A 27,954-nucleotide genomic window follows, 5' to 3' on the forward strand; every position below is an offset into this window, starting at 1 on the left:
TCGTCTGTCATTTTGAAGTTATAAACTAGAGGGAAGTAGGCTAGTCAACACTACCTACTCCCAGTTCGTTGTCTACTTTGATCAAGCAGTGAGGTTTGACCGTCACTCTTATAACGCACCCACAGCCTAAAAGTAGCAGAGTGCAATCTTAAGGGGAAGAAAAAGGTAGAATTAACGGGGCTGGAACCTTGGTTCCACAGTGCTATGTGACGCGCCATAATTATAGAAAGAAAAACATGTGTTATGGATGATGTTACTAAGTAACCATAGCTTCACGACTAAAGCTTAGGATATTCGCAATCAAAATATTTTTAATGTCTTAAATAAATAAGGGGAAAAAAAGGAGTTAAGAGGATACTAAACAACATAGTGCTCTTCTGAGGATACTAAACAACATAGTGCTCTTCTGAGGATACTAAACAACATAGTGCTCTTCTGAGGATACTAAACAACATAGTGCTGGTCTGACGGTATTTAACAGTATAGTGCTCTCCTCGGGCACTATAGAACGAAATGCTGGTAATACCTAATAACATAGTGTTCTTTTGAGGCATTACAGAGCGTAGTGCTTTTCTGATGGTACTAAACAACGCAGTACTTTTCTGAAGCACTACAGAACGAAGTGTTGATATAACGGTACTTAACAACGTAGGGTCCTTTTGAGGGTACTTAAATACGTTTAAAAAGATTTTTCAGAGTTAAATTTTATTACCTCTACCCAAATTATGTTTTTAATCTCAACCATTTTCAGCTATTGCCCTCCTTCAGGGTACAGTTGAATAAACACAACCTTCACACTGAGAAATATCTTTTGTTTTCGCTGAAGAATATACGATTTTTTCTAAGACTCGTTGCAGGTGGAGTTCTTATTTTATACGTTGTTCAAACATATCAATGACACATATCTACATGTTTTTTTTTTCTAATATTAGATAGTATGTTTACTTATTCAATCCAGTAGTTATTTAGAAATGTGTTTGCTTTATTCTTTTAAAGTCCGTTGTTGTTGTATTTTACAATCTTAACTGTTATGGCATTCATTCAAGATTAATTATACCAAAGTTTGTTTAACGCAAAGCCACACACGTCCGTATTCTGTCCAACACGAGGAATCGAATCCTGAGTTTTAACGTAATAAGACTGCACACTTATCACTGGCCCTCTATGAATTCATAGGAACGGAAAGTTATATTTAATCGCCAGGAGAGTTTGACTATTGAGTTAGGGGCCGTGCACTGCTAAGTGTTTGTTGTTGTTGTTGTTTTTCCATTTTCAATAAGGAGACTTTCTGTTGTTCTTTCATCAACGAAGTTGAAAACCTTTCAAGATATTTTTGGTGTAAAAGAAATTACTGTAGTGGTAAGAAGTGTACTGTGGATTCAAAGGGTGATATATATACATGTGTGTGTGTATATTACTGAAGTACACCTCCCTTGGACGGAAATTATGTACATTCCTGATTAATGAAAGGTTATCTTGGGACGTCAAAAGTTGCTTCCCTTATATGTAGTTGTAAAAAACACAGCAACGCCCATAAAAACTGAAAGACATAAAATGTGAAACTGCAGCTTTAAATGTATCTCCGCATGGACCCAAGAAACCTTCGTGCCAAATTTAGTGAAGATCTGTTTACAGGGGAGAAAAGTGGTGGTCAAAATACGTCCACAAAACTGAAAACTTGTATGTATCTCCTGAAAACTTGTATGTATCTCCTGAAACCTTGTATGTATCTCCTCCGTACTAAACTTGGTGAAGATTCGTCGACAGGAGGTGAAGTTATAATAATAATAAAAAAAGAAGGAAAAACACCCTGCGAAGTAGTGACATGGACATACTCCAGAAAACTGATAGTACGATTATACTCACATAGATACACAGTTAAAAGGAATACACCGCGAAAATCATAACACAATAAACAGTTGTTAAAACAGGAACTTATCCCAAAAAAGACTCCATATATATTTCAATGTTTTGTGACATCATCTATAGGTTCGGTTTAATTGTATGTATAGATGTTTTACGTAAGTGTTGCTTTAAGTTATTTAAAAGGTTAATATCAATCTTTGACATGCTTCCCGATCTTTCCCCGAGTACACTTATATGCTTCCCCGATATAAATTCGTCCCAGAATGTATAAGACAGTCTATAATGAGGATTTTTTTAACGTGTGTGTGTGTTTCTTATAGCAAAGCCACAGAGGGCGATCTGCTGTGTGCATCGAGGAGAATAGATCCCCTGATTTTAGCGTTGTTTGTTTGTCCTTGAATTTCGCGCAAAGCTACACGAGGGCTATTTGCGCTAGCCGTCCCTAATTTAGCAGTGTAAGGCTAGAGGGAAGGCAGCTAGTCATCACCACTCACCGTCAACTCTTGGGCTATTCTTTTACCAACGAATAGTGGGACTGACCGCACATTATAACGCCCCACGGCTGAAAGGACGAGCATGTTTGGTGCGACGAGGATTCGAACTCGCGACCCTTAGATTACAAGTCGAACGCCTTAACCCACCTGGCCATGCCGGGCCTATTCAGCGTTGTAAATCCAAAGACTTACCGCTACCTCAGCGGAGGACTTTTTTAACGTCCACAAAGTCCAGTTCTTACCCTAACAGAGGACAGAAATGTTTTAAATGTAGTTAGTACCCGACGTTTCTGTAAGTTTCACATTAAAACTACTACGCTTTAGGCCTTTTTTTTCCTTAAAAACTCTACGACTAGGGTCATCATTGTTAAACGACAGTTAGAAGTGACACGGGATGCTTGTATTATTATTTTTTGCTTTGTTTGTGGTGCGAACCGTGCATCTATTTTGCCACAACTATTGTTTTATTCTATCTATACTACTTCGTTCAGTAGTGTTATCATAAGCATTGCTACAAACATGTAACAATTATGAGGAAAGAGTCGGCTATTTTTAATAACCATGGGGCTCTGAGACCATCCATCAGTAACTTAAATTAATAGCATTGCGTCCAATCTATTATTTTCGATATTATACAGCAGACCAACTATCAAATGATTATATTACAGATTCAATTTCTTTTAACAAAGTGACTAAAGTAAATTTACGGACTACAACGCTAAATTCCGGGGATCAGTTCCCCCTCGGTAGATACGACAGAAGACCCAATGTACTTTTGCTTTATAAACGCAACAAACAAACTTAGAAATATAATTTGTGACCAAAAAAAGAACTTTAGAAAATCATTAAATGAGGCATAGCGAAGTGTATTTCTTCAGCCACGTTGACGAGTCTTGAATATACGACACTACAGGCTAGGGCAAGGGATGTGACAATTCAATACCTATACATCAGAGATTATATTTTTAATTTTACCTTTACTTTTTGGTGGAAAGAAAATAAACCTGTAATATAATCGACTTCTTTTTCAAGCAACAAATCCGAGGAAACAATCAACTGTTTTCCTGAAGCCCAATGTGTAGAATCACGGTGTCTTTAATGTGCAACTCGTGTGTGAGGAAATTATCATACCTCAAAGTGTCTGGACATCAAGGAAGGGCAGAAAACACTCTTTGGTAGTAGAAAGTCGAGCAGTTGTTTCTGCTAATCCTAATTTTATGCTAAAAGTCTAAATGTTATTTCCATGCAAGTATAATCTTCCACTACAGCCCTATTTTTTGGGCATGTTTGTTCAAAGTGCATAAAATGTATGCCATTGGCTGTTTATCTGGATACTTTTCGTGTACACTGGTTTAAGTCTTCCCCCAAATCCGGAATATTATACCACAGGTGGTGCAACAGTTAGATACAATAGATTGTAGTGGTTTGTTTGTTTTTGAGTGTCTAATTAAACAAAAACAACAGTTTGGTGTTATAAGGTTGTGATATACGTTACCGAGATTCATTTAATTTGTTCTTGCTATTATTACATCACGTACATCTAACTCTCGATTCTCGAGTTGTATTTAAGGATCTTCAGTTAATTTTACATACACAAATGAATTATTATTAACATAGTATCTGCATTATTTTTATATTCTTAGTAACCACTGGTTTGTTTGTTTTGTTTTTGAAATTCGCGCAAAGCTACTCGAGGGCCATCTGCGCTAGCCGTCCCTAATTTAGCAGTGTAAGACCAGAGGGACGGCAGCTAGTCATCACCACCCACCGCCAACTCTTGGGCTACTCTTTTACCAACGAATAGTGGGATTGACCGTCATATAACGCCCCCACGGCTGAAAGGGCGAGCATGTTTGGCGCGACGGGGATGCCAACCCGCGACCGTCAGATTACGAGTCGCACGCCTTAACCCACCTGGCCATGCCGGACTTGTAACCAATTGTATCAGGCAATTTAAAAAATTGATTTTGCTCTCATGTTTGTTTTATTAATAGTAAACTTTTCTGCTTTCGTTACTTTGTAATAGTTCCCAAACTCTTTTCATCTGAGGCCTCCCAATCTGTAACCCTTGTTATTAACATTTGGCGGAAAGTACATCAAATGTAGATTAATCTGTCTTAGGCTCACGTTATAGATACTTAAGTGTGAACACAATCAGTAAGCACTCTCTCGAGTCTCGCGACCGACTCACGTGGCTGTCCCTCCCCTCACTAATATACCATGCTTCTTTTTCTTTGTGGGTATTTGGGTACGTTGCTAGAGACCCAGGAGGGTCAGGTGCAATAGACCTCTTCCTCCATCCCTAACTTTCACTACAGCTACTACTATGTTGTAATTGTAGTGCTTTAGGGCCAGAGTATCTCACAGCACTCCGGCCATTTACAGGGCAATGTCCATATATTGTCTTGAGTTGTCCTTTTTTTTAAAAAAAAATATTTATTGTATTTTTGTCATGATGATTGTTTGTTTGTTTGTTTTGAATTTCGCGCAAAGCTACCCGAGGGCTATCTGCGCTAGCCGTCCCAAATTTGGCAGTGTAAGACTAGAGAGAAGGCAGCTAGTCATCACCACCCACTGCCTACTCATGAGCTACTCTTTAACTAACGAATAGTGGGATTGGCTGTCTGTAAAGTTACCGTTGTCTCACATGGAACTAAATTTTTATTGAAACTCAACCTTTGTTTTAAAATATGATCTAGACTTCTTTTTTATCACGTCTAATATATGTATATATATATAATTTTACACCTATTTTACCTTCCTTTAAAAGCTTTTGGTGCCTGGTAGATGTTTTATATCTGTTATTGTCAAATATGAGATAAGACGTGCTCATTTTGTAAAAAATGTGTGTCTTAGAGTTCACTTTTCACGTGTACCTTTTGTGTTTGTTTTATCGACCTCTTGGAAAGGTAGGACAATTTTGTTTAATAATAATAGAAGATCGTCGTTCTTACAAGGCATTAATATGGCAAGATTGTGGCTGTTGTTGTTTTCCTTGCTTAAAACACATTTGGTTGTCGCTAGACTTGTGTTGGGAAAAAAAAAATCTTCGGTTAATTTTGACAAGTTTGTAAAAACAAAATCTCGGACCTTATGATGTTCCCATGAAATCCAGTTAGGTGACAACTGAGTCACAACTACAGACAGTAAGCCTACAGATTTACAACGCTAAAATCAGGGGTTCGATTCCCCTCGGTGGACTCAGCAGATAGCCCGATGTGGCTTTGCTATAAGAAAACACACACACAACTATCCACCAATTTTATTCATCTTAAATCCATAGATTGAGAATTGAGAACCATGGATGTGTCATCATTTGTCCCTAATCACCACATATTACGGTAATAGAAACATTCAACATCCCAGCAAGTTATTCAACTAGTAATCAAGTTTGCTTTCCATGTTATGCCAGTTTTTCAACGGGAAGAATCAATCTTACCAAACATATGGCACATAGTTGAGCATTTTCGTTTGGCGTGATATGTCATTGTGCACTAAGTCCTGCCTCAAGGCGGAACTACTGGAGCAGAAGGCCAAAATCTTAGGATCACTATGCAGTCGCTTACATTCATATGGATAAGACATGTGCTTCCAAATTCTCGACGAAACTAAATGAGGCGTGTGTCACTTGGCCACTTAGAGGCAGAAGGTCATACAAATTTGGAGTTTTTATTAAACTAATGGTCGCGTGGGGCACCTAAGGAGACGAGAGTGTAATACTTCTAAACCGAAACCGGAGAATGGTCTCATCTGGACCAACCGTCTACCAGTCAACAACATGTGCACAACTTCTTTTCTTACCGCCAACCCTGTCACCAGCCGTTCCAGTCCAACGACATTGTGATAAGAGAACCTCCTGGCAGTTTAGGCTTAGCAAAGATAACCCGCGAAATCAATTTCCGCGCCTTTCTCTTCGCCAGTCGAGCGTACAAATGTATCGTTCACTTTACCTTAACGTCTTTTCTGACTTAGCGACGTTGATATAACACATACACAAGAATAAGAAAATGAACATGGTTCACGTCTTTACAAACAAATAAAATACAAACGTTCATTGCTTTTTGGGAATGATTTATAATCTTTTTTGCACATACAGGTCTGCCTTTGTCGTATTAAATTGTGTGTAAATGCACTAAGATAAGAAAAAACTACCGTCCCTCAAGTGTTAAATACTTTCTGTAACACTAGTACTAAAACAGGTTGCGTTGGTATAAGTGTAGACTGGTGTAAAAACCATGCAATATGTCTTTATATTTGTATTAGTCACCAATAGGAAATATATGAAACACTGTATTCATCTTATATAAATACCGCGAAAATATATTTATATGTATAGTTTCTTTTACACTTTTAGAGCCTTTGTTTTTTTAAACAAATAAACATGATTTGATGAAACACACACCTTTTTACGATTATCAGTGGTTAGTTCTGTAAAGAAAACTGACAGTTAATATCGGACAAATATTCAGTTTTTATGAAAGATAAAAGCATTTAACTATAGTAAAATTACAGCAAGCCGGGGAGAAAATTAAATATATAAGTAAAGATTTAGACATTTCTCAAAATGTATTACGCTAAACATTTACTTTATCGCTATGACTGACACTAATTTAATATAAATACAGATATTTTAGTGATAACAAATATAATTATTAAAATATACCTGCTACATTCAAATCACAATGTCGAGACAAATTTAGGGCCCGGCATGGCCAAGCGTGTTAAGGCATTCGACTCATAATTCGAGGGTCGCGGGTTCGAATCCCGGTCGCACCAAACACGCTCGCCCTCCCAGCCGTGGAGGCGTTATAATGTAACGGTCAGTCCCACTATTTGTTGGTAAAAGAGTTGCCCAGGAGTTAGCGGTGGGTTGTGATGACTAGCTGCCTTCCCTCTAGTCTTACACTGCTAAGTTAGGGACGGCTAGCGCAGATAGCCCTCGAGTAGCTTTGCGCGAAATTAAAAAAAACGAACAAAACAAAGACCAAGGTAACAAGCACCTTTGTAAGGAAGCAAATGGTGATGATGGCGTCATACCTTTACATCTGGCAGCCTTTATTGTATATATTTATATACAAAACACCAATTTTACGAAAATGACTTTCTGCTGAATCCACGTCTATTAAACCACCAGTTATATACGTTAAACCAAAGTTGTTGTCAAATGACATTTCAAGTTAATTGTAGGTGAATTTTTATTTGATATGATGGTGTTGCTTTAGAAGGATATTTGTAAGCTTTGAGAAGGAATTGAAAGTGAAAATTTTATGGTTGTAGAAGAAAGAAGGAAAGCTTGTTTGTTTCGAAATTAAGCACCACGGGTATTGAATCCCAGTTTATAACGTTGTGAATCCACAGACATACCGCTGTGTCACTTGGAATCGAAAGAAGGAATGGGGAAAATAAATAAATTTGAGACAAAACTAAAATAAGAAACAATAAAAGGCTTTCGTTTTCCTTATTTCATTCACCCTTTACGACCAGAAACGCGATCCAAATATCCAAAATTACTTTGAAAATGGAAAAGAGAATACAACTACTAAATACATTTCTCATTACAAAATAATTTTAATGAAATTATTCTGTTTGTTTATTGAACTTCGCGCATAACTATTCGAGTACTGTTTCCGTTATCTGTCCTTAAACTCGAAATGATAAATTGAAAGGAATGTCGCTAGTGTACACCATCCATTGCAATCCCTTTATGAACAAAAACGTTGGGTCGACCATCCTATTACAACTCTCGCGAGACTGAAAGTGCGAGAATGTTCGGGAATTGGAATTGAATCTGAAACCAACACATCTAAATGATCTCATGAAAGATGTCTCTAATGTTGTAATAATTGCAATTATAACAGGTAACGTTTTAAGAGGTCAGCCAGCCGGCCACAAAGATGTTAAAGTATATTCTGGTTTTACAATGTTTGCCATGCTTTCTCATTGTTTCCTTTGTATCAATATATGTCATGAACACCTTAGAACCCTTAGTGAATAATAATACACTGCTGGCCAAAATCATAAGGCCAATTAACATAAAGAAAAATATGCATTTTGCGTTGTTAAACTAAACCACTTATTTAAGTAGAGCTTCGAAAGATGAAAACAATAAAAGGGAAAATAAAAATATTTTTTAGCAAATGTGAACATTATGAAATTAGCCTAAATACTAGCTGATCAAAAGTTTAAGACCATACTGAAACGAAGTCCTAAACAGGGTAGGAAATGCCCAACAAGAGGTCTCAGTAGTAAGTTGCACGGCCGTCATTGCGAATAACTGCAAACATTCGCTTTGGCATGGTCGATATAAATATTTGCAGAATGCTGGCTGCGACGTTATTCCAAGTGGTGAAGATGGCACTGTTTGGAATTTACGTCCATTTCTACATACGTCCCTTGCCATCCACCCCCCAAATATTTTCAATGGGGTTCAGTTCAGGCGAACACGCTGAATGGTCCAAAAGAATCACGTTATTCTTCATGAAAAAGTCCTTTGTCCTGCAGGCACTGTGGATTGCAGCGTTGTCCTGCTGAAAGACCCAGTCATTTCCACACAAGCGAGGGCCTTCAGTCAATAAGGATGCTCTCTCCAACATGCCAATGTAGCCAGCTGCTGTTTGACGTCCCTATATAACCTGAAGCTCCATTGTGAAGAAGAAAGGGCCCCAGATCATGATGGAGCCTCCTCCACTCTGTCGTGTAGAAAATGTCGTCAGTGGGATATCCTTATTGTTTCAGTAATGTGGAAACAATCTGGACCATCCAGATTAAATATTTTATCATCAAAGAACAAAACCTTCATGCACTTTTCTATGTCCCATATTTGGTGTTTCTCAGCAAAGTTTAACCGAGCTGTTTCGTGGTGTGGAAGGAGGTGTGGCCTTTGAAGACGTTTACGGTTTTTTAAAGCCTTTCTCTCGTCTGTAAGGGCCTTAATCTTGTTCGACAATCGGCTGGTATCTTGCCGGACAACCCGTCGAATCCTCCTGCTCAACGTCGGCGAAATTTTCTTAGACCGAACACTTGAAATTCTCGTTCAGTGTCCCTCAGGGTCTTCTAAGAAATTTGCAACAGCAGTTTTATTACGCCCAATCTCAATAGCGATGGCACTTTGAGAGAAACCTTGCCCTTACAGTTCAACAATTCTGCCACGTTCAAACTCTGTCAACTTTTTAGCCTTTGCCATGTTTTTACCCAATTTAACACAGGAGATGTCAATGAGAGATGTTGACAAGGCCAATGCTTGAACACAAATGACTAAATTTCGTTATGTGTTTACCGATTAACGCTTCGTTTCAGTATGGTCTTAAACTTTTGACCAGCGAGTATTTAGGCGAATTTCATAGTGTTCACATTTTCCCTATTAAATGTTAAAAAAGTTTTTATTTTTATTTTTATTTTCCCTTTTCTTATTTTAATCTTTCGAAGCTCTACTCAAATAACTGGTTGAGTCTAACAACGCAAAATGTGTATTTTTTCTTTATGTTCATTGACCTTAGGATTTTGGCCAGCAGTGTATTTTTTGAGGTAGATGTTTCAAGTTATACCATGTACCTGATAAATCTTGCACTAAAAATTAGTTAGGAATTATGATTCATTTTCAAAAACAAAACAAACCTATTTGTGGTTGAAAGCTAATTTCAATTTGCTTATTTCTGGCTTCGAATATTCCGCCAAAGCTACACAAGGACCGCATCTGTGTCAGCCATCTTTAATTTTAAACTGATAGACTAGAAAGAAAAGCAGTCGTCTCGAATCTTTTATTTTTATATTTTAATTACAAGAAAAATGCTACTCCCATGATTCATGGTTCGGGCATTCAACTCGCAAATCTGCGAATTTGAGCCTGCGTTACTGAACACGATCTTCCTTTCAGCCATGGGAGTATTATATTGTTACTCTAACTTACACTATTTGTTGGTAAAAAGAGTAGCCCAAGAATCGGTGACGGGTGATGTTGACTATCTGTCTTCTGTCTAGTCTATCTCTGCTAACGTGGAGACGACTAGCAGAGATAGTTCTTGTGTGGCTACGCACAAACTTCTAAGGAAATAAGTTTCGTTCGTTTACGTTTTCATTGTCCATAAGTATAAAGTATACTTTTCGTGATATTTAAATACATACTATGACGTTAGTATCGCCGAAACAATCCGAAACGCTCGCAAACATTATCCTGTGCTGAAAAATTCTGACTGCTGGTCAACAAAATTTCTCATCTCAATTTTTACGGGCCTGGCATGGCCAAGCGCGTAAGGCGTGCGACTCGTAATCCGAGGGTCGCGGGTTCGCGCCCGCGTCGCGCTAAACATGCTCGCCCTCCCAGCCGTGGGGGTGTATAATGTGACGGTCAATCCCACTATTCGTTGGTAAAAGAGTAGCCCAAGAGTTGGCGGTGGGTGGTGATGACTAGCTGCCTTCCCTGTAGTCTTACACTACTAAATTAGGGACGGCTAGCACAGATAGCCCTCGAGTAGCTTTGTGCGAAATTCAAACAAACAAACAAACAAACAATTTTTACGTCATTTCCCGCCCCTCAGTGGGGCAGCGGTAAAACCTGGGGGGGGGGGGGCTCGATTTCCTGCGGTAGACTTAGTGGTGATGTGGTTTCGCATTAAATAAAAGAAACAAACATACAAATAGTTTTATGTTTTCATTAAGACCCCTAGTGGTACAGCGGTAAGTCTTTTGGCTTATAACGTTTAAACTCTGGGTTTTGATGCCCGTGGTCGGCAGAGCACAACTCATGATGTAGCTTCGTGCTTAACAAAGAAACAGTTTTTACTGATATACGTGTCACTTGTTTAAGTGTCGTTCCTCTTTCATTTTTTACCAACAAATGTGCGTTGTTTTACTTTTTTATATCTGATTTACTTCTATGAAGGGATTTGAAAGTCGGGGATTTCTACAGTCTGACGTACGTTGTGGTTTCGAAGCCTGTGATAGAAATGACTTACTACGCGAAAACAAGCTCCTGCCAGTTTCATAATACTCACACTTTTAAATTATTTGTTCGAATTATACTGAGTTTGCGTGTTTTCTTATTGCAAAGCCACATCGGGCTGGGTCTGCCGGGAATAATGAACTCCTGATTTCCGTGTTGTAAATCTGAAGATTTACCGTTATCTCGCTGGTAGAATATACCCGAATTTTGCCTCAAAGGTTAATTTTAATTTTAGCGAAAACTTTTACAAGTGTTAAAGACAAGTTTCGAAATAGAATATTTTGAATACGTATGTTAAAATGATTCTTAGTCATTGAATATCATTTTTGAAGCATAGGAAGCAAGGACGGTACCTAAAGTTGGTTTACACCACGTTAAAATTATTTTAATGGCAAAATTTCAGTCCTGTTTTAGGCTTATTTGTTCGGAATTTCGTCCAAAGCTACTCCAGACCCTTCTGCGCTAACCGTTTGTAATTTTGAAATTTGTTTGTTTGAAGTTAAGTTTGAAAATGGAATTTCTGTGGTCTGGACACTCACGGGTATCGAAACCTCATTTTCAGTTTGTTTCAGTTTCGCGCAAAGCTACATGGGGGCTACTGGCTCTAGCTGTCCCTAATTTAGAAGTGTAAGACTAGAGGGAAGGCAGCTTGTCATCACCACCCACCGCCAACTCTCTTACTAACGAATAGTGGGAATGACCGTACATAATAGCTCCCTTACACGGCTTACAAGGCGGGCATGTTTGGTGTGACAGGGATTCTAACCACCGACCCTTAGATTACGATTCGAGCATTCTCATCACCTGGCTATGCCGGATCCCCTGTTTCTAGCATTATAAGTCCGCATTCTTGCTGGGGTGAGGGCGCGACTGGATTGATGAACTACAAGGTAAGCAGAAAATCAAATCCACCCCCCGCCAACTCTTGGGCTAGTATTTACCAATGAATAGTGGGGATTGATTGGCATGCTAGAAGACAGGATTCGAACTTGCGATCTTCATTCTTAGTGCCATCTTTATTGTTACCAAACGTTTCACCGAACAAATATATATATTGTTTTTACACGTGTGGCTCTTATGACACGTGTCATCGATATATCCCACTAATGTTAGTTAGGCTTAGTGTAAAACTGTTTTTTGTCTTGTTCCCGATTCTGTTTTGATTAAGTAACGAGTGAAAACTTTCTTTCCTTACTGCTTTAGGTATGGTTCCAAAATCGAAGAGCCAAGTTTCGCCGAAACGAACGCACTATTTTAGCTCAAAGAAACCATCTCTACCACATCGGGCAGGAAACGACAGCTATTGAACAGCCCATCGCTCCAAGACCGACAACAACAGCCTCGAGACAAGGATCCCCAGCCTGTGTCGGCCAGTGGAAGCCGTCACCACCCGCTGCATACAATCACATGCTGGGTTCGTCACTCGCCGGAATGTCAGTATACTCTTCCTGTGCCGTAGCGGGACAAGGAGTGAACGGATCTGTCGCTCAGCCTAACCACAACCCAACACAAACGCAATACAACTTTGGAAATCCTATGTCACATTTCCGATTTCGCGCTCAGGAGTGCGGTCTCCAAACGGCCTTATCGGGTGCACCCTAGGAAGTTCGGCTCTTATTTTTTACAACGTAACCTGTGCCTTGGAATTACTTGTACTGTCGATCGATTTTTCTTTTTATGATCGAAAATATGTGATTTCAAAAAGTATGAGAATTCATCGGACGTTTACTTTCAGCCTACGTGTAGTTGATCAATATTAAACCCAAGTCTGTAATGGAGCTCGTAATCCGGTAAGTTTCAGTGTTAACGAATGTACATTACGTTTTTATCACAAACTTGTGGATGTTACGACATACAAAAAATGCAAAAACGTAGTTCAAAGTAATTTACGTGCAGTAATCCAATTGCATTATTTGAGAGACGTGGTTGCATTTGTAAACTTGACCGTTTCAAAACGAAGAGTAATAATGGAGTAGCACGAATAACTTCCAGCTCTTCCACTTTAAATATGTCGGATTCACTGATATTTTTTCCAACGGCAAACATTTTTTAAAACTGTCATCAAATTCTGAACAACTTGATTATCTTTCTTCGAGGTATTAAAACTATATGAGGATTATAAAATAATATCCAACTGTTGATGCTGGTTCACAAGTTGCTGTAAATTTGTCTTGAAGCCCCATCTGGAAATATTAATGTTTAATCATAACAATATTTATCACAATCGCTTCTATTTGTATAAGAAAAATAGTGATGTATCAAAAACTGTTATCGCCTTAAAAATCAATAAAAATATCGTAGTAAAAATATGTTTGGGAATATTTGTATAGAATGGAATATGGTGTTACATGTAACATAAGCAAATTATTAGATTTATAGCAGAAAAATATAAGTCCATAAACACATTCCCAACAGGCTAGGCATGCCCAATTATGTTAAGGCGTTCGACTCGTAATCCGAGGGTCGCGGATTCTAATCCCGGCCGCACCAAACATGCTCGCCCTTTCAGCCGTGGGGGCGTTATAATTTTACGATCAATCCCACTATTCGTTGGTAAAAGGGTAGTTCAAGAGCTGGCGGTGAGTAGTAATGACTAGCTGCCCTCCCTCTAGTCTTACACTGCTAAATTATGGACGGCTAGCACAGATAGCCCTCGAGTAGCTTTGTGCGAAATTCAAAACAAACAAACGAATAAACACATTCACAACAACTGTAGGTTAATAGCAAATGTTTAAAACTATTTAAAACAACCAGATTCAAAAAATAATGATTACGTCACAATCAGAGAGACCTAAGCATTTTCGGAAGATTAAAGTAAAAATATGGTTAAGTTGAAAATAACCGGTTTGCTGCAAGAGCGCGTGAGTTATTACAACAATCTAATAAAACAGAAAATAGACCACATGTTTCATTCGGGGCACCTCGTCAAGATAAGAAGAACGGTAAACTTCATACGTTAAACAAGTTACCAACTTAACCATTCAACAGCAAGAAAATTTTACAATTGTTGATTTTAGAAGTAAAGACTTATCTATTCATCCTCGGAGAGGGAAGGATTACTTTTCGGAGTGATTGGGTTAACAGCTTTTGTTAATTCATATTAACCCTTAAACGGCAGTCATCATCAACTGATGATGTTACCTATAGCATCCCAGATGTTTAAGGGTTAAACCATTATTTTAGATTTCAGTTTTCCTGTTAGTTGAATTACTTTAAAATACATTTCACTAATTAAGCTTTCATTTAGAATAATGTTTTATAACAATTGTATCGCAAATAACCGTCAAATCTGTGTCGTTAAATTCATATCTTGCGACACTAAATTAAAAAAGCATACACTCCATTAAAACAAAAGTCACGATAAACGCAACATTTTAAATAATTATATAAAAAATGTTGAGTTCAACATCCAATCTGTAATCGAATCTATTTTCAACTTTAATACATTCACAACTTAAAAAGATATTTAAAAACTAAATTTCACTCCTTAGTGAAAAAAACAGACTATTCAATATCCGTAAGATGTCATATAATGTGGTAAAGCTTTCCATCTGGTGATTTTGATCTTGTAAACATATTTTCGTAGAATAGCTGGCCTTACTAAATGTGGGGCGGGCACTGGTTTGGTTTCTTTTTAATTTCGCGCAAAGCTACACGAGGGCTATCTGCGCTAGCCGTCCATAATTTAGCAGTGTAAGGCTAGAGGGAAGGCAGCTAGTCATCACCACCCACCGCCAACTCTTGGGTTACTTTTTTACCAGCAAATAGTGGATTAATCTTCTTGTTACAACGCCCCCACGGCTGAAAGGGCGAGGTTATTTAGTGAGACGAGGATTCGAACCTGCGACCTTCAGATTTCCAGCCTAACCACCTAGTCATGCCAGGCCAATACTAGAATTAAACAACCTTATAACACCAATAAAATGTTGTTTTATTAGACATTCAAGGTTTTGCCATACAGCTTCTTCAGAATCGTTCATTAAAACACACCGAAATCAACAGTGCAAAGCTTTGTGGGTAAGTCTGCACAAAATTCTTGAACAAAGGACATTAAAACACACCGAAATCAACAGTGCAAAGCTTTGTGGGTAAGTCTGCACAAAATTCTTGAACAAAGGACATTAAAACACACCGAAATCAACAGTGCAAAGCTTTGTGGGTAAGTCTGCACAAAATTCTTGAACAAAGGACATTAAAACACACCGAAATCAACAGTGCAAAGCTCTGTGGGTAAGTCTGCACAAAATTCTTGAAACAAAGGACATTAAAACACACCTAAATCAACAGTGCAAAGCTTTGTGGGTAAGTCTGCACAAAATTCTTGAAACAAAAGACATTAAAACACACCGAAATCAACAGTGCAAAGCTCTGTGGGTAAGTCTGCACAAAATTCTTGAAACAAAGGACATTAAAACACACCGAAATCAACAGTGCAAAGCTTTGTGGGTAAGTCTGCACAAAATTCTTGAAACAAAGGACATTAAAACACACCGAAATCAACAGTGCAAAGCTTTGTGGGTAAGTCTGCACAAAATTCTTGAAACAAAGGACATTAAAACACACCGAAATCAACAGTGCAAAGCTTTGTGGGTAAGTCTGCACAAAATTCTTGAACAAAGGAGAACAGCTTCAATGTTATGTAAAGAAGACCTTCCTACAGTGATTAGACAGCCAGTGAAGTGAAATAAACGTCCTGTGTAATGAGAAAGTCGTCATATTTGTGTAGGTTTGGTTTGAATTTCGCGCAAAGCTATACGAGGGCGATCTACCATAACAGTCAAATTTAGCAGTGTAAGATTAGAGGGAAGGCAGCTAGTCATCACCACCAACCGTTAACTAATATTTATGTAACTGACAATACGTTTTGAGCCTTTAAATATCACGTATTATTCATCTTTTTATACACGTCCATTTAGCTCTTTTCAAAGTCCTAGAGCCGGCAGGATTGTGCTGGCATGCGCATCGGGTGGGTCCTCATCTAAATGGCGTATCTCCCCTACTAAAGGGGACTAAAATGACCCTGGAAGGTTACCCAGCAATAATTAAAATCTGAGAGTAGGTTTTCACTTTCGCTCAAAACTGATATAAAATTTTTGTTTCTTTCCTCTCGGGTTCCCGGAGACTATGCTAAAACTGTCTTCATATCCCTCCCACCCCCATTCACAAGTGCTCAGATATCACGGGCAGATATCTTAACAAGATTTCTTTTTTCGGTAATGGACCCTATTCCACCGCTTTCGGTTTGTTATCTTCAGAAGTTATCAAGGATAATATAGCAGCTTGATCGGTGGACTGGGGCCTTTAGAGCTTCGCAGTTGGTGTTTTATACTAACAAATCTAAGTCACATAAATTGGTAAATTAATATCCACAAAATGGAAGGAAATTTAATGTACATTAAAAATTATAAATAGCTCAGTCAATAATAAAGATAATAGCACATACGATATATATATTTACAACGGTGAATTATCTGAAAATAACAGTGACCGATCAGGGTTTGTTTTCTACAAACCACGAACCTACACAATGTTCTACATGTGATCTGCCCACCAAGAGTATCGAAACCAAATGTTTAACGTCGTGAGCCTTCAAACTTAGCGCTGAGTCACTGCGGGGAGACCGAGGTAAGGTTAAAAAACAAAACAAAAAAAACTGCCTTGATTAAAAGCAATGTAAATACATTTATGTTGTTCTTATTATGAAGCCTACTCAAAATTATTCTACGTAATCTGAAAATTCAGGTTAACTCTGGAAAAAAATAGTATAATACATATATAAATAATTATATGCGTTACTTTTATAGGCCTCAGATTACAATCGTGTGGATGTGTGATACTGTGCAGCAAAATTTGTATTTAAAGCATGCACATTTATATCTTAATTTATTTGTATAAAGCACGATGCAAGTATTTTTCCCCCTCTTCACGGAGATTTACGCGGTTTTTTTTTTTTAATTTCGCGCAAAGTCCATAATTTAGCAATGTAAGACTAGAGGGAAGGTAGCTAGTCATCATTACCTACCGCCAACTCTTTGGCTATTCTTTTATCAACGAATAGTGGGATTGACCATCACATTATAATGCCCCCACGGCTGAAAGGACGATCATGTTTGGTGTGATGAGGATTCGAACCCACAACCCTCAGATGCCTTAACCACCTGGCCAAAAGAAATAGCTTTACTCAACACAAATAACAAACGAGTTTTTCCACCTGACGGTAAAATCAGACATTAAAATGTTGTCAATTAAATACTTACCAGCAGTTTTATTACCTCTTCTTTTATAACTAGTAAGTTTAAAAACATACTAATGTGATTAGCAATCCATACTTTGGTTTTCTGTTTATATCATTCTTTATAGTTGTCTTTAAGTATTACATTTCATCAAACATTTCTTGGACCTCACTAACCAGGTCGTTCTTTAGTGGTTGTGGTGATTGCACAGCATAATGAAGTGTAATATGAACTGTGGAGATGTGAAGTGCCTCCACCAAGTCATTCACAAGTACAGTTGACATAACATGACAGCATGTGAAGTGCCTCCACCAAGTCATTCACAAGTACAGTTGACATAACATGACAGCATGTGAAGTGCCTCCACCAAGTCATTCACAAGTACAGTTGACATCACATGACAGCATGTGAAGTGCCTCCACCAAGTCATTCACAAGTACAGTTGACATCACATGACAGCATGTGAAGTGCCTCCACCAAGTCATTCACAAGTACAGTTGACATCACATGACAGCATGTGAAGTGCCTCCACCAAGTCATTCACAAGTACAGTTGACATCACATGATGGCATGTGTAGTGCTTCTACCAAGTCATTCATAAGTGTATTTGACATCACATAACATGTGTAATGCTTTTACCAAGTCATTCATAAGTGTAGTTGACATCACATAATGACATGTGAAGTACCTCTACTAGGTCATTCACAAGTGTAGCTTACATCACATGACGACATGTGAAGTGTTTCTACCAAGTCATTCACAAGTGTAGTTGACATCACAAGACAACATGTGAAGTACCTCTACCAAGTCATTCATAAGTGTATTTGACATCACATAACATGTGTAATGCTTTTACCAAGTCATTCATAAGTGTAGTTGACATCACATAATGACATGTGAAGTACCTCTACTAGGTCATTCACAAGTGTAGCTTACATTACATGACGACATGTGAAGTGTTTCTACCAAGTCATTCACAAGTGTAGTTGACATCACATAACATGTGTAGTGTTTCTACCAAGTCATTCACAAGTGTAGTTGACATCACAAGACAACATGTGAAGTACCTCTACCAAGTCATTCACAAGTGTAGCTTACACACATGTGAAGTAGCAAGTGTAGACATAACATGGTACCAAGTCATTCACATGTGTAGACATTTGTTTACCAAGTCATTCACAAGTGTAGTCATCCATGAGCACAGTTGACATCACACAATGTGATGTCTGACATCCATCCATGAAAGTTGACATCACACAATGTGATGTCTGACATCCACAAAAAGGAAATGCAGTGATAAACATAATTTTACAAAATCACTTTTGTTCTGTCATAGATAAAACATTTTAAAATCATAAATATTAATATTTTGTATAGCACACACACACACCCATTTATTCACATAAAAACAGACATTCATCACCAAAAAGTACTTTAATAATTTGGTTTCAGTCAACAATAATTATAATTACTGACTTACTCTTATCAAGTACAGTTTTCTTAGTTTTTGTGTTTAATGTCATTTTTAGTTAACACATAGTTAGCCCTTTTATTAGGTGTTGATTTCTGTATAGAAAAATGTTTGGCTTAAAACTTCTTAAAATTCTATTCATGTAGTGAACACTTGATTATATATACGATACCAGCAATGTTAGAAAAATTGTTTTATTTTAAAAGCATACAACAGTTAATATTTTTACAGACTGTGAACACTATAATTACCGAATGTTCTCTTTAGAAAAATAACACAGTCCTTTAAACTAGGCATACAATGGCTAGCAACGTAAGATATAAAGTGGTATTTAACAAAATCATGACGTGTAGGACACATTTTTATTTGTATGAGTCTTCACGAGGCTGAGTAACAGGTAAAACACTGGTGTAAGAAAATCAGTTCTGAAAAACTACTTTTGTTTTAATAAAAAAAACTGATTCACATGAACCAAGGTTCTTTTTTACATAAATATAACAAATTATGTAATCACAGGACAAAGACTTCATCCATCAACTGATGACTTGTCTGCTGGCTCAACAAGTTAAACTGGTGAGACCATTTGTTTCGTTCAGTGTACATTCCAAGTTCGTGGTAAAACTGTGCCTGAAACATTAAAATAAATGTAGAAAACAAAGACTAAATTACTAAAAAAGACTAAAACACATTTCGATGAAAATGGATAATCAAACTCTCTTTTCACTTGTATTAAATATTTTGAGCTGTTCTATGAATTTCATAAACTATCTCATGACATTTGTTTAGAATCTTCCTTTGTTTCATTACGATAATAACTAAGATGGACAGTTCTCCATCTGTTGAATGGGTGAAATAAAAACTCATTTGTAGACAAAGAATAAGAAAATCTTATATTTTGATTTTGTTACCATTATAAACATTAAAAGTGCAACAGACATAGATAAAGGTATCAATATAGAAAATAAAGAGATACTGTTTTCAAGAATTCTAACAACAGTGGTTATGCGGTTCACTCTAATGTTGAGGGATATACAACATAGGTACTTTTTCTGATATAAAATTAGATGCCATTCTGTATTAAGTTGGTGTTCATTGATCAAGAAATATATAGGAAACAGATACACACATACATATGTATTGGTAGTTTATTTACATACATACAAAAATCTACTACCTTCTGGCTACTGTACACCAATAACAAAATTATCTTACTTATTACCAAAACCAAGTTTAGGATTTTGTGATTAAATTACAAAACCAATGTATTTTGGTTACTTTTTTTACTGACTGTCTAAAGAAATTTTGAACTGTTTTTATTAATTGTAAGAACCCATGTGTAAATTCAGTAAAAAATATTTAATAATATGGCAACCACACTACATCTGTCATATCCAATGACAGCAATGCCATCTACTCAAAGTTCATAAGGATGGTTTTGATATGACAGACAGAGTAGTAATCTAGGTAATTATTATAAATGTAATTTAAATTATATACAAGATTTCCTTTGTAGAATTTAATAATACAACATTATTCAACATTAAAAGTTATTCATTAATTATTACATTTATTTATTAGGTACCAGAAACAGAGGTTAAACATTAGTAAACCTTTATCTGGAAATATGAGATATAAAAATGCCATCAGAATTACTTACTTCTGAAAATACCATAAAATAGATTGTTTTTTGAAGAAAAACAATGAAAAGGCCATTAATGTACTAACAAAACAGGAAAAATTTCTTCGTCAGCAGTAACAAAACATGTTTAGAACTTTGAAGTTTGTAAGGTATCTAATGTCTCCTTCATTTTTACAACACTAGTTATCCTACTATTAACCAGAAGTTACAGGGGTATGCAGAACAAATGTAATATAATTAGAAAAAAGAAAAGAAGGAACTCAGCTATGTACCATATAGTAGTATTGAACGAACATTAACTATCTTTTCTTTTATATTAATAGAGATGTTCAATGATTTCCTACTGGCAAATATATCACTACTTTACTATTCTAGTTTACATTTTGATGCAAAGATTTTTTCTTTCACAAGTTTATAATTGTGTTCTTCAAGTTACGTTACTTACCTAAATTAAACATGGGCTTTCAATCAGCCATTGTTATGGTTAAATATGAATATTTCAAATCCACAAGTACTATATTTTTAAAAGAATTATATGTAAAGCTTTGTTTGTTGACCCAGTTAATTAGTCTATCAACATTCCCCTTTTATCGAAAAAAAATGAGGCAAAATTACAAAGACAGGTTCATTTTATTTTATAATTCTTCCCAGCTTGCAATTAGGATTATTTTAAACAACAAAACACACACAGTTGCTCCCTGAGAACTCTTTCACTTCATCTAGTCTCAGGTTCTGTCTTACCTGCCAGTAAAGAGCATCTTTTGCATGATGATGAGCTAGTAACTGCTGGAATAGAATAACTGCAGTGCCTACTATCTCCACTCCTTTACGAAGAGCTGGACCACAGATGCAAAAATTTGATGTTACATAAACAGCATGTTGTAACTTTCAATTGGTAGTTAAAACAAGACACCTTACTAATTTAGAATTTAATTTAAATGTTTTACGCATTCTGTGTGAAGTTCCTGAAAGTTCTAAGAAAGTAAATGTGCACACATAATGTCTTTATCTACTTGAAATGTCGTTCACTTGGCACGAGAAAATTTGTTTTGGTATCTAACGTTTCAACACAACATTAAATGGTAAAAACATTTTACTTTCCAACAAGAAATGATTAGAAATCTAACTTGTCAATATGAAATGGTAAAAAAAACAAAATATCTTTTCAACAACAAATAGTTACAAAATGTAATTTCTTTCCTCACTTTCTTGATGACAAGAAACACACTTGAAATAAAAATGTATCTCAGAACGGCTGGTATGGGTATTAACACTTTTATTAATAAGTAGAGAACGACGTTTCGACCTTCCTGAAGATGACCGAGGAAGGTTGAAACGTCGTTCCCTCCTTATCAATAAGTGTTAATACCCATACCAGCCGTTCTGAGATACATTCTCTTCACTTTACTGCAGACGATCAATGTTACATATGAATTCCTTTATTTAATCAAATGAATATGTTAAATTGGTTGTAATACCTAAGATAAAGGTTTGAACTTTTATAAAATAAAGAATATAGACCTTTCTGATATGATTCTGGTCCTTCATCCAACTTAGCAGCAGCGACCACTGACTTAGCATACAATAGGTGCGTTCTTGCCTTGTCGTACAAAGAGCCATGGGAGAGAATTGTCAGAAAAACTGAATCAAGGAGTTGCAGAGCTTGATAGGGTAACTTCAACAGAAACTATGAAAAGTAAATTATGTTAAAAAAATTATTTTTTTTTTCTACAGAAGAAGTTAGTATGTCAACCTGCACTCCCAGTGTAATTACCTTCTGTCTTATCACATGAAAATATTCATTATGTGAACATTAATGAGCTGTACTCAGCATACGAACATTTGGGACTTACTAAAAATAATATATTCAGTTTGTTATAAAAACTGGATTACTTGTTTTGTTTTTAGTTTTGCTAAGTTAACAATAGAGCAGCTACTGATATTAAATAAACATTTTCATGTGTTTACAATCAGTGGGTGATGCCAGCTTATATATCTAGCTAACCTTGTACTAATATAACACAGTTTAAATTACAAAAACAAAGTGGAACAGTATGAATTACTCAGATCTACCTTTTCTTAATTTATTGGCAACATGAATCTGAAATAAGTTGAAAATTACTTCCTTTCATTCAAATTTACAGGACACTTAATAAAAATTCCACTAATTATCTTAGTTATAAAAAAAACAATTTATCTATAACTAATAAGATATTAATTTACTAATTATTCAAAGCAGTGTAAAAGATAAATTTGATGCAATACAAAACTAATATTACTTAGATTGAAAGAGTATTACACCCTTGATATTTGAAGTTTAGTCCTTCAAGGAGACAAAGTATTAAATAACTCACCTGGGCTGCAGCTAAGTAAAGCACTGTAATAGCTTCAAGATAGGCATAATGGTTTTCTTTACAGATAGCCAAACTTCTAGTTAAACAAGAGATAGCTACAGATACATTTGGTGATTGGAGGTAGAGCCCTGCTTCAAGTAGAAGGATTCTATCAGGTAAGATACGTCAAGAACGATTTATAAATCTTAAGACATCAGGTTTAACTGCAAGCAAACTCATGGTAAACAAAATCATTAACAGGAAAACTGAAGGAATACCTGAAACTAATAGAAATACTCAGAACTAAGATTCAAAGCTGGAGGAAAGTATCAGATATGTTTTTCATTAGATACGACAATAATGTCATTTTTGAGGTGATTGCATTTTGATTCGACTAAGTTAATACCGAAAACTTCCGGGGGTATATTAGTTTTATGATTATTTTGAAATGTGAGAAAATTCTAAAGAGCTATCAAAAGTCAACAAACACGGTTAGCCTAAAATAATGTTTATGGGAATGACTTGGGATGGAAGGTCAGTTTTTAACTATGAAAACCTTACCAAAAAAATAATAAAAACTATCCTTTGAAAGTTACAGTTTTAAGAATGCCTGCATGAACCACATGGATTTCTGTTTATTACAACACGATTAGCTACTGAATTATTGGTAGATAAGCCTTGGATCTGTGCTGTGCATGATGTGAAATGAATTTAAAAAAAGGAAAAACATACTTTCTTGTCTTAATAAATACAAAAAACTCAACTAATTTAGAACTATATGGAAGAAGAAAAGGTTTACCTAACATGAAAGAAGGCCAAACTCTCTGCTTCCTGTTCACAGGCAGATATCAGAGCCTGAATAAGGCTGTGAGCAGCTGCTTTGACTCCTTGATGTAGTAGAAGTTGGGCTTTTCTTTAAGGAGATAACAAGTTTATTAAAGTACGTACGACAAATACATCCCTGGTAACGAGAGTATACAACTAAGTACGTCCGACAAATACATCCCTGGTAATGAGAGTATACAACTAAGTGCATGCGACCAATAAGTACGCACGACAAATACATCCCTGGTAATGAGAGTATACAACTAAGTACGTACGACCAATACATCCCTGGTAATGAGAGTATACAACTAAGTACGTACGACAAATACATCCCTGGTAATGAGAGTATACAACTAAGTACGTACGACAAATACATCCCTGGTAATGAGAGTATACAACTAAGTACGTACGACCAATACATCCCTGGTAATGAGAGTATACAACTAAGTACGTACGACCAATACATCCCTGGTAATGAGAGCATACAACTAAGTACGTACGACCAATACATCCCTGGTAATGAGTATACAACTAAGTGCGCACGTATACAAAATTAAAGTACGTACGACCAATACATCCCTGGTAATGAGAGTATACAACTAAGTACGTACGACCAATACATCCCTGGTAATGAGAGTATACAACTTTAATGAAATCAGCATAAAATACAATTTAGAATAATTATATGAAATCTAAAAATCTATGAGTGGTTCAAAGGATTAGAATATCAAATTAATTTCTGAACAATAAACAAAATCACAAGAACACAATCAACACTGTGTTAACAATATGTTGTAAAACAATAGATCTTTATGCTGTTTAACATAAACGTTTTTCACAACAGAGTGTTTCCCTAAAAGATATCAACTGGATCTACATTTGTGCAGCTAAAATAGTAGCCTCTATACAGTATATGCTAGGATTTTGTTCAACAGAGCACACAAGAAAGGTTCATTTTACATCCATAGTTATGTAATTAGTATACGTATTAACTTCAAATTCCAAAGAATTTACTCTAAAACGTTTTCAGCACATACTTTCATTGGTGAATATGGAGAAAAACCATATGTTAAAACATACTAATTTAATTACAAGAATTTTGATAAATAATAAAACATAGTAGCACAAGACTGTTTCACGATGTCCACTTCAATCGATGTTCTAACAGAAATACTCACACTGGTTAACCCAAAAATTGTGTCACAACATCTACTTGAACCAGTTCAATTGATTAATCATTAAAAACACACCCACTTGTTAGTACAAAAAATTGTGTCACAACATCTACTTGAACCAGTTCAACTGATTAATCATTAAAAACACACCAACTTGTTAGTACAAAAATTGTGTCACAACATCTACTTAAACCAGTTCAACTGATCAATCATTAAAAACACACCAACTTGTTAGTACAAAAATTGTGTCACAACATCTACTTGAACCAGTTCAACTGATCAATCATTAAAAACACACCCACTTGTTAGTACAAAAATTGTGTTACCACATCTACTTGAACCAGTTCAACTGATTAATCATTAAAAACACACCCACTTGTTAGTACAAAAATTGTGTCACAACATCTACTTGATCCAGTTCAACTGATTAATCATTAAAAACACACCAACTTGTTAGTACAAAAATTGTGTTACAACATCTACTTGAACCAGTTCAACTGATAAATCATTAAAAACAGACCCACTTGTTAGTACAAAAATTGTGTCACAACATCTACTTGAACCAGTTCAACTGATCAATCATTAAAAACACGCCAACTTGTTAGTACAAAAATTGTGTCACAACATCTACTTGAACCAGTTCAACTGATCAATCATTAAAAACACACCAACTTGTTAGTACAAAAATTGTGTTACATCTACTTGAACCAGTTCAACTGATTAATCATTAAAAACACACCAACTTGTTAGTACAAAAATTGTGTCACAACATCTACTTGAACCAGTTCAATTGATTAATCATTAAAAACACACCCACTTGTTAGTACAAAAAATTGTGTCACAACATCTACTTGAACCAGTTCAACTGATTAATCATTAAAAACACGCCAACTTGTTAGTACAAAAATTGTGTTACATCTACTTGAACCAGTTCAACTGATTAATCATTAAAAACACACCAACTTGTTAGTACAAAAATTGTGTCACAACATCTACTTGAACCAGTTCAACTGATCAATCATTAAAAACACACCAACTTGTTAGCACAAAAATTCTGTCACAACATCTACTTGAACCAGTTCAACTGATTAATCATTAAAAACACACCCACTTGTTAGTACAAAAATTGTGTCACAACATCTACTTGATCCAGTTCAACTGATTAATCATTAAAAACACACCAACTTGTTAGTACAAAAATTGTGTTACAACATCTACTTGAACCAGTTCAACTGATCAATCATTAAAAACAGACCCACTTGTTAGTACAAAAATTGTGTCACAATATCTACTTGAACCAGTTCAACTGATTAATCATTAAAAACACACCAACTTGTTAGTACAAAAATTGTGTCACAACATCTACTTGAACCAGTTCAACTGATTAATCATTAAAAACACACCAACTTGTTAGTACAAAAATTGTGTCACAACATCTACTTGAACCAGTTCAACTGATCAATCATTAAAAACAGACCCACTTGTTAGTACAAAAATTGTGTCACAACATCTACTTGAACCAGTTCAATTGATTAATCATTAAAAACACACCCACTTGTTAGTACAAAAAATTGTGTCACAACATCTACTTGAACCAGTTCAACTGATTAATCATTAAAAACACGCCAACTTGTTAGTACAAAAATTGTGTTACATCTACTTGAACCAGTTCAACTGATTAATCATTAAAAACACACCAACTTGTTAGTACAAAAATTGTGTCACAACATCTACTTGAACCAGTTCAACTGATCAATCATTAAAAACACACCCACTTGTTAGTACAAAAATTGTGTTACCACATCTACTTGAACCAGTTCAACTGATTAATCATTAAAAACACACCCACTTGTTAGTACAAAAATTGTGTTACAACATCTACTTGAACCAGTTCAACTGATCAATCATTAAAAACAGACCCACTTGTTAGTACAAAAATTGTGTCACAATATCTACTTGAACCAGTTCAACTGATTAATCATTAAAAACACACCAACTTGTTAGTACAAAATTGTGTCACAACATCTACTTGAACCAGTTCAACTGATTAATCATTAAAAACACACCAACTTGTTAGTACAAAAATTGTGTCACATCTACTTGAACCAGTTCAACTGATTAATCATTAAAAACACACCAACTTGTTAGTACAAAAATTGTGTCACAACATCTACTTGAACCAGTTCAACTGATTAATCATTAAAAACACACCAACTTGTTAGTACAAAAATTGTGTCACAACATCTACTTGAACCAGTTCAACTGATCAATCATTAAAAACACACCAACTTGTTAGTACAAAAATTGTGTCACAACATCTACTTGAACCAGTTCAACTGATCAATCATTAAAAACACACCAACTTGTTAGTACAAAAATTGTGTTACATCTACTTGAACCAGTTCAACTGATTAATCATTAAAAACACACCAACTTGTTAGTACAAAAATTGTGTTACATCTACTTGAACCAGTTCAACTGATTAATCATTAAAAACACACCAACTTGTTAGTACAAAAATTGTGTCACAACATCTACTTGAACCAGTTCAACTGATTAATCATTAAAAACACACCCACTTGTTAGTACAAAAATTGTGTCACAACATCTACTTGAACCAGTTCAACTGATTAATCATTAAAAACACACCAACTTGTTAGTACAAAAATTGTGTCACAACATCTACTTGAACCAGTTCAACTGATTAATCATTAAAAACACACCAACTTGTTAGTACAAAAATTGTGTCACAACATCTACTTGAACCAGTTCAACTGATCAATCATTAAAAACACACCAACTTGTTAGTACAAAAATTGTGTCACAACATCTACTTGAACCAGTTCAACTGATCAATCATTAAAAACACACCAACTTGTTAGTACAAAAATTGTGTCACAACATCTATTTGAACCAGTTCAACTGATCAATCATTAAAAACAGACCCACTTGTTAGTACAAAAATTGTGTCACAACATCT

General features: G+C 35.9%; 2 protein-coding genes across 5 annotated transcripts in view; one reads left to right on the top strand and one right to left on the bottom strand.

Annotated features, from left to right (window-relative positions):
• The window catches only part of LOC143228874 (paired mesoderm homeobox protein 1-like), a 33,878-nt gene extending 20,273 nt beyond the window's left edge, over nucleotides 1–13,605 (top strand). For both annotated transcript variants that reach the window (XM_076460296.1, XM_076460297.1), the window contains exon 3: nucleotides 12,502–13,605. In XM_076460296.1, the coding sequence (XP_076316411.1) occupies nucleotides 12,502–12,900 (399 nt within the window). In that variant the 3' untranslated portion in view covers nucleotides 12,901–13,605. The remainder of the gene's footprint in view (nucleotides 1–12,501) is intronic.
• Nucleotides 13,606–19,180: 5,575 nt separating this feature from the next.
• ida (anaphase promoting complex subunit 5 ida) overlaps nucleotides 19,181–27,954 on the bottom strand; it is a 45,778-nt gene continuing 37,004 nt past the window's right edge. Inside the window, exons 15-19 of one of the 3 annotated variants that reach the window (XM_076460299.1) lie at nucleotides 23,774–23,887; nucleotides 22,996–23,143; nucleotides 22,163–22,328; nucleotides 21,383–21,477; nucleotides 19,181–19,629 (exon numbers count right to left, since the gene is read on the bottom strand). In XM_076460299.1, coding sequence (XP_076316414.1) covers nucleotides 19,513–19,629; nucleotides 21,383–21,477; nucleotides 22,163–22,328; nucleotides 22,996–23,143; nucleotides 23,774–23,887 — 640 coding nt within the window. In that variant the 3' untranslated portion in view covers nucleotides 19,181–19,512. The remainder of the gene's footprint in view (nucleotides 19,630–21,382; nucleotides 21,478–22,162; nucleotides 22,329–22,995; nucleotides 23,144–23,773; nucleotides 23,888–27,954) is intronic. The other 2 variants (XM_076460300.1, XM_076460301.1) reach the window with 2 other exon arrangements.

The sequence above is a fragment of the Tachypleus tridentatus genome, chromosome 10, assembly GCF_004210375.1.
Source record: "Tachypleus tridentatus isolate NWPU-2018 chromosome 10, ASM421037v1, whole genome shotgun sequence".
Lineage (NCBI taxonomy): Eukaryota > Metazoa > Arthropoda > Merostomata > Xiphosura > Limulidae > Tachypleus > Tachypleus tridentatus.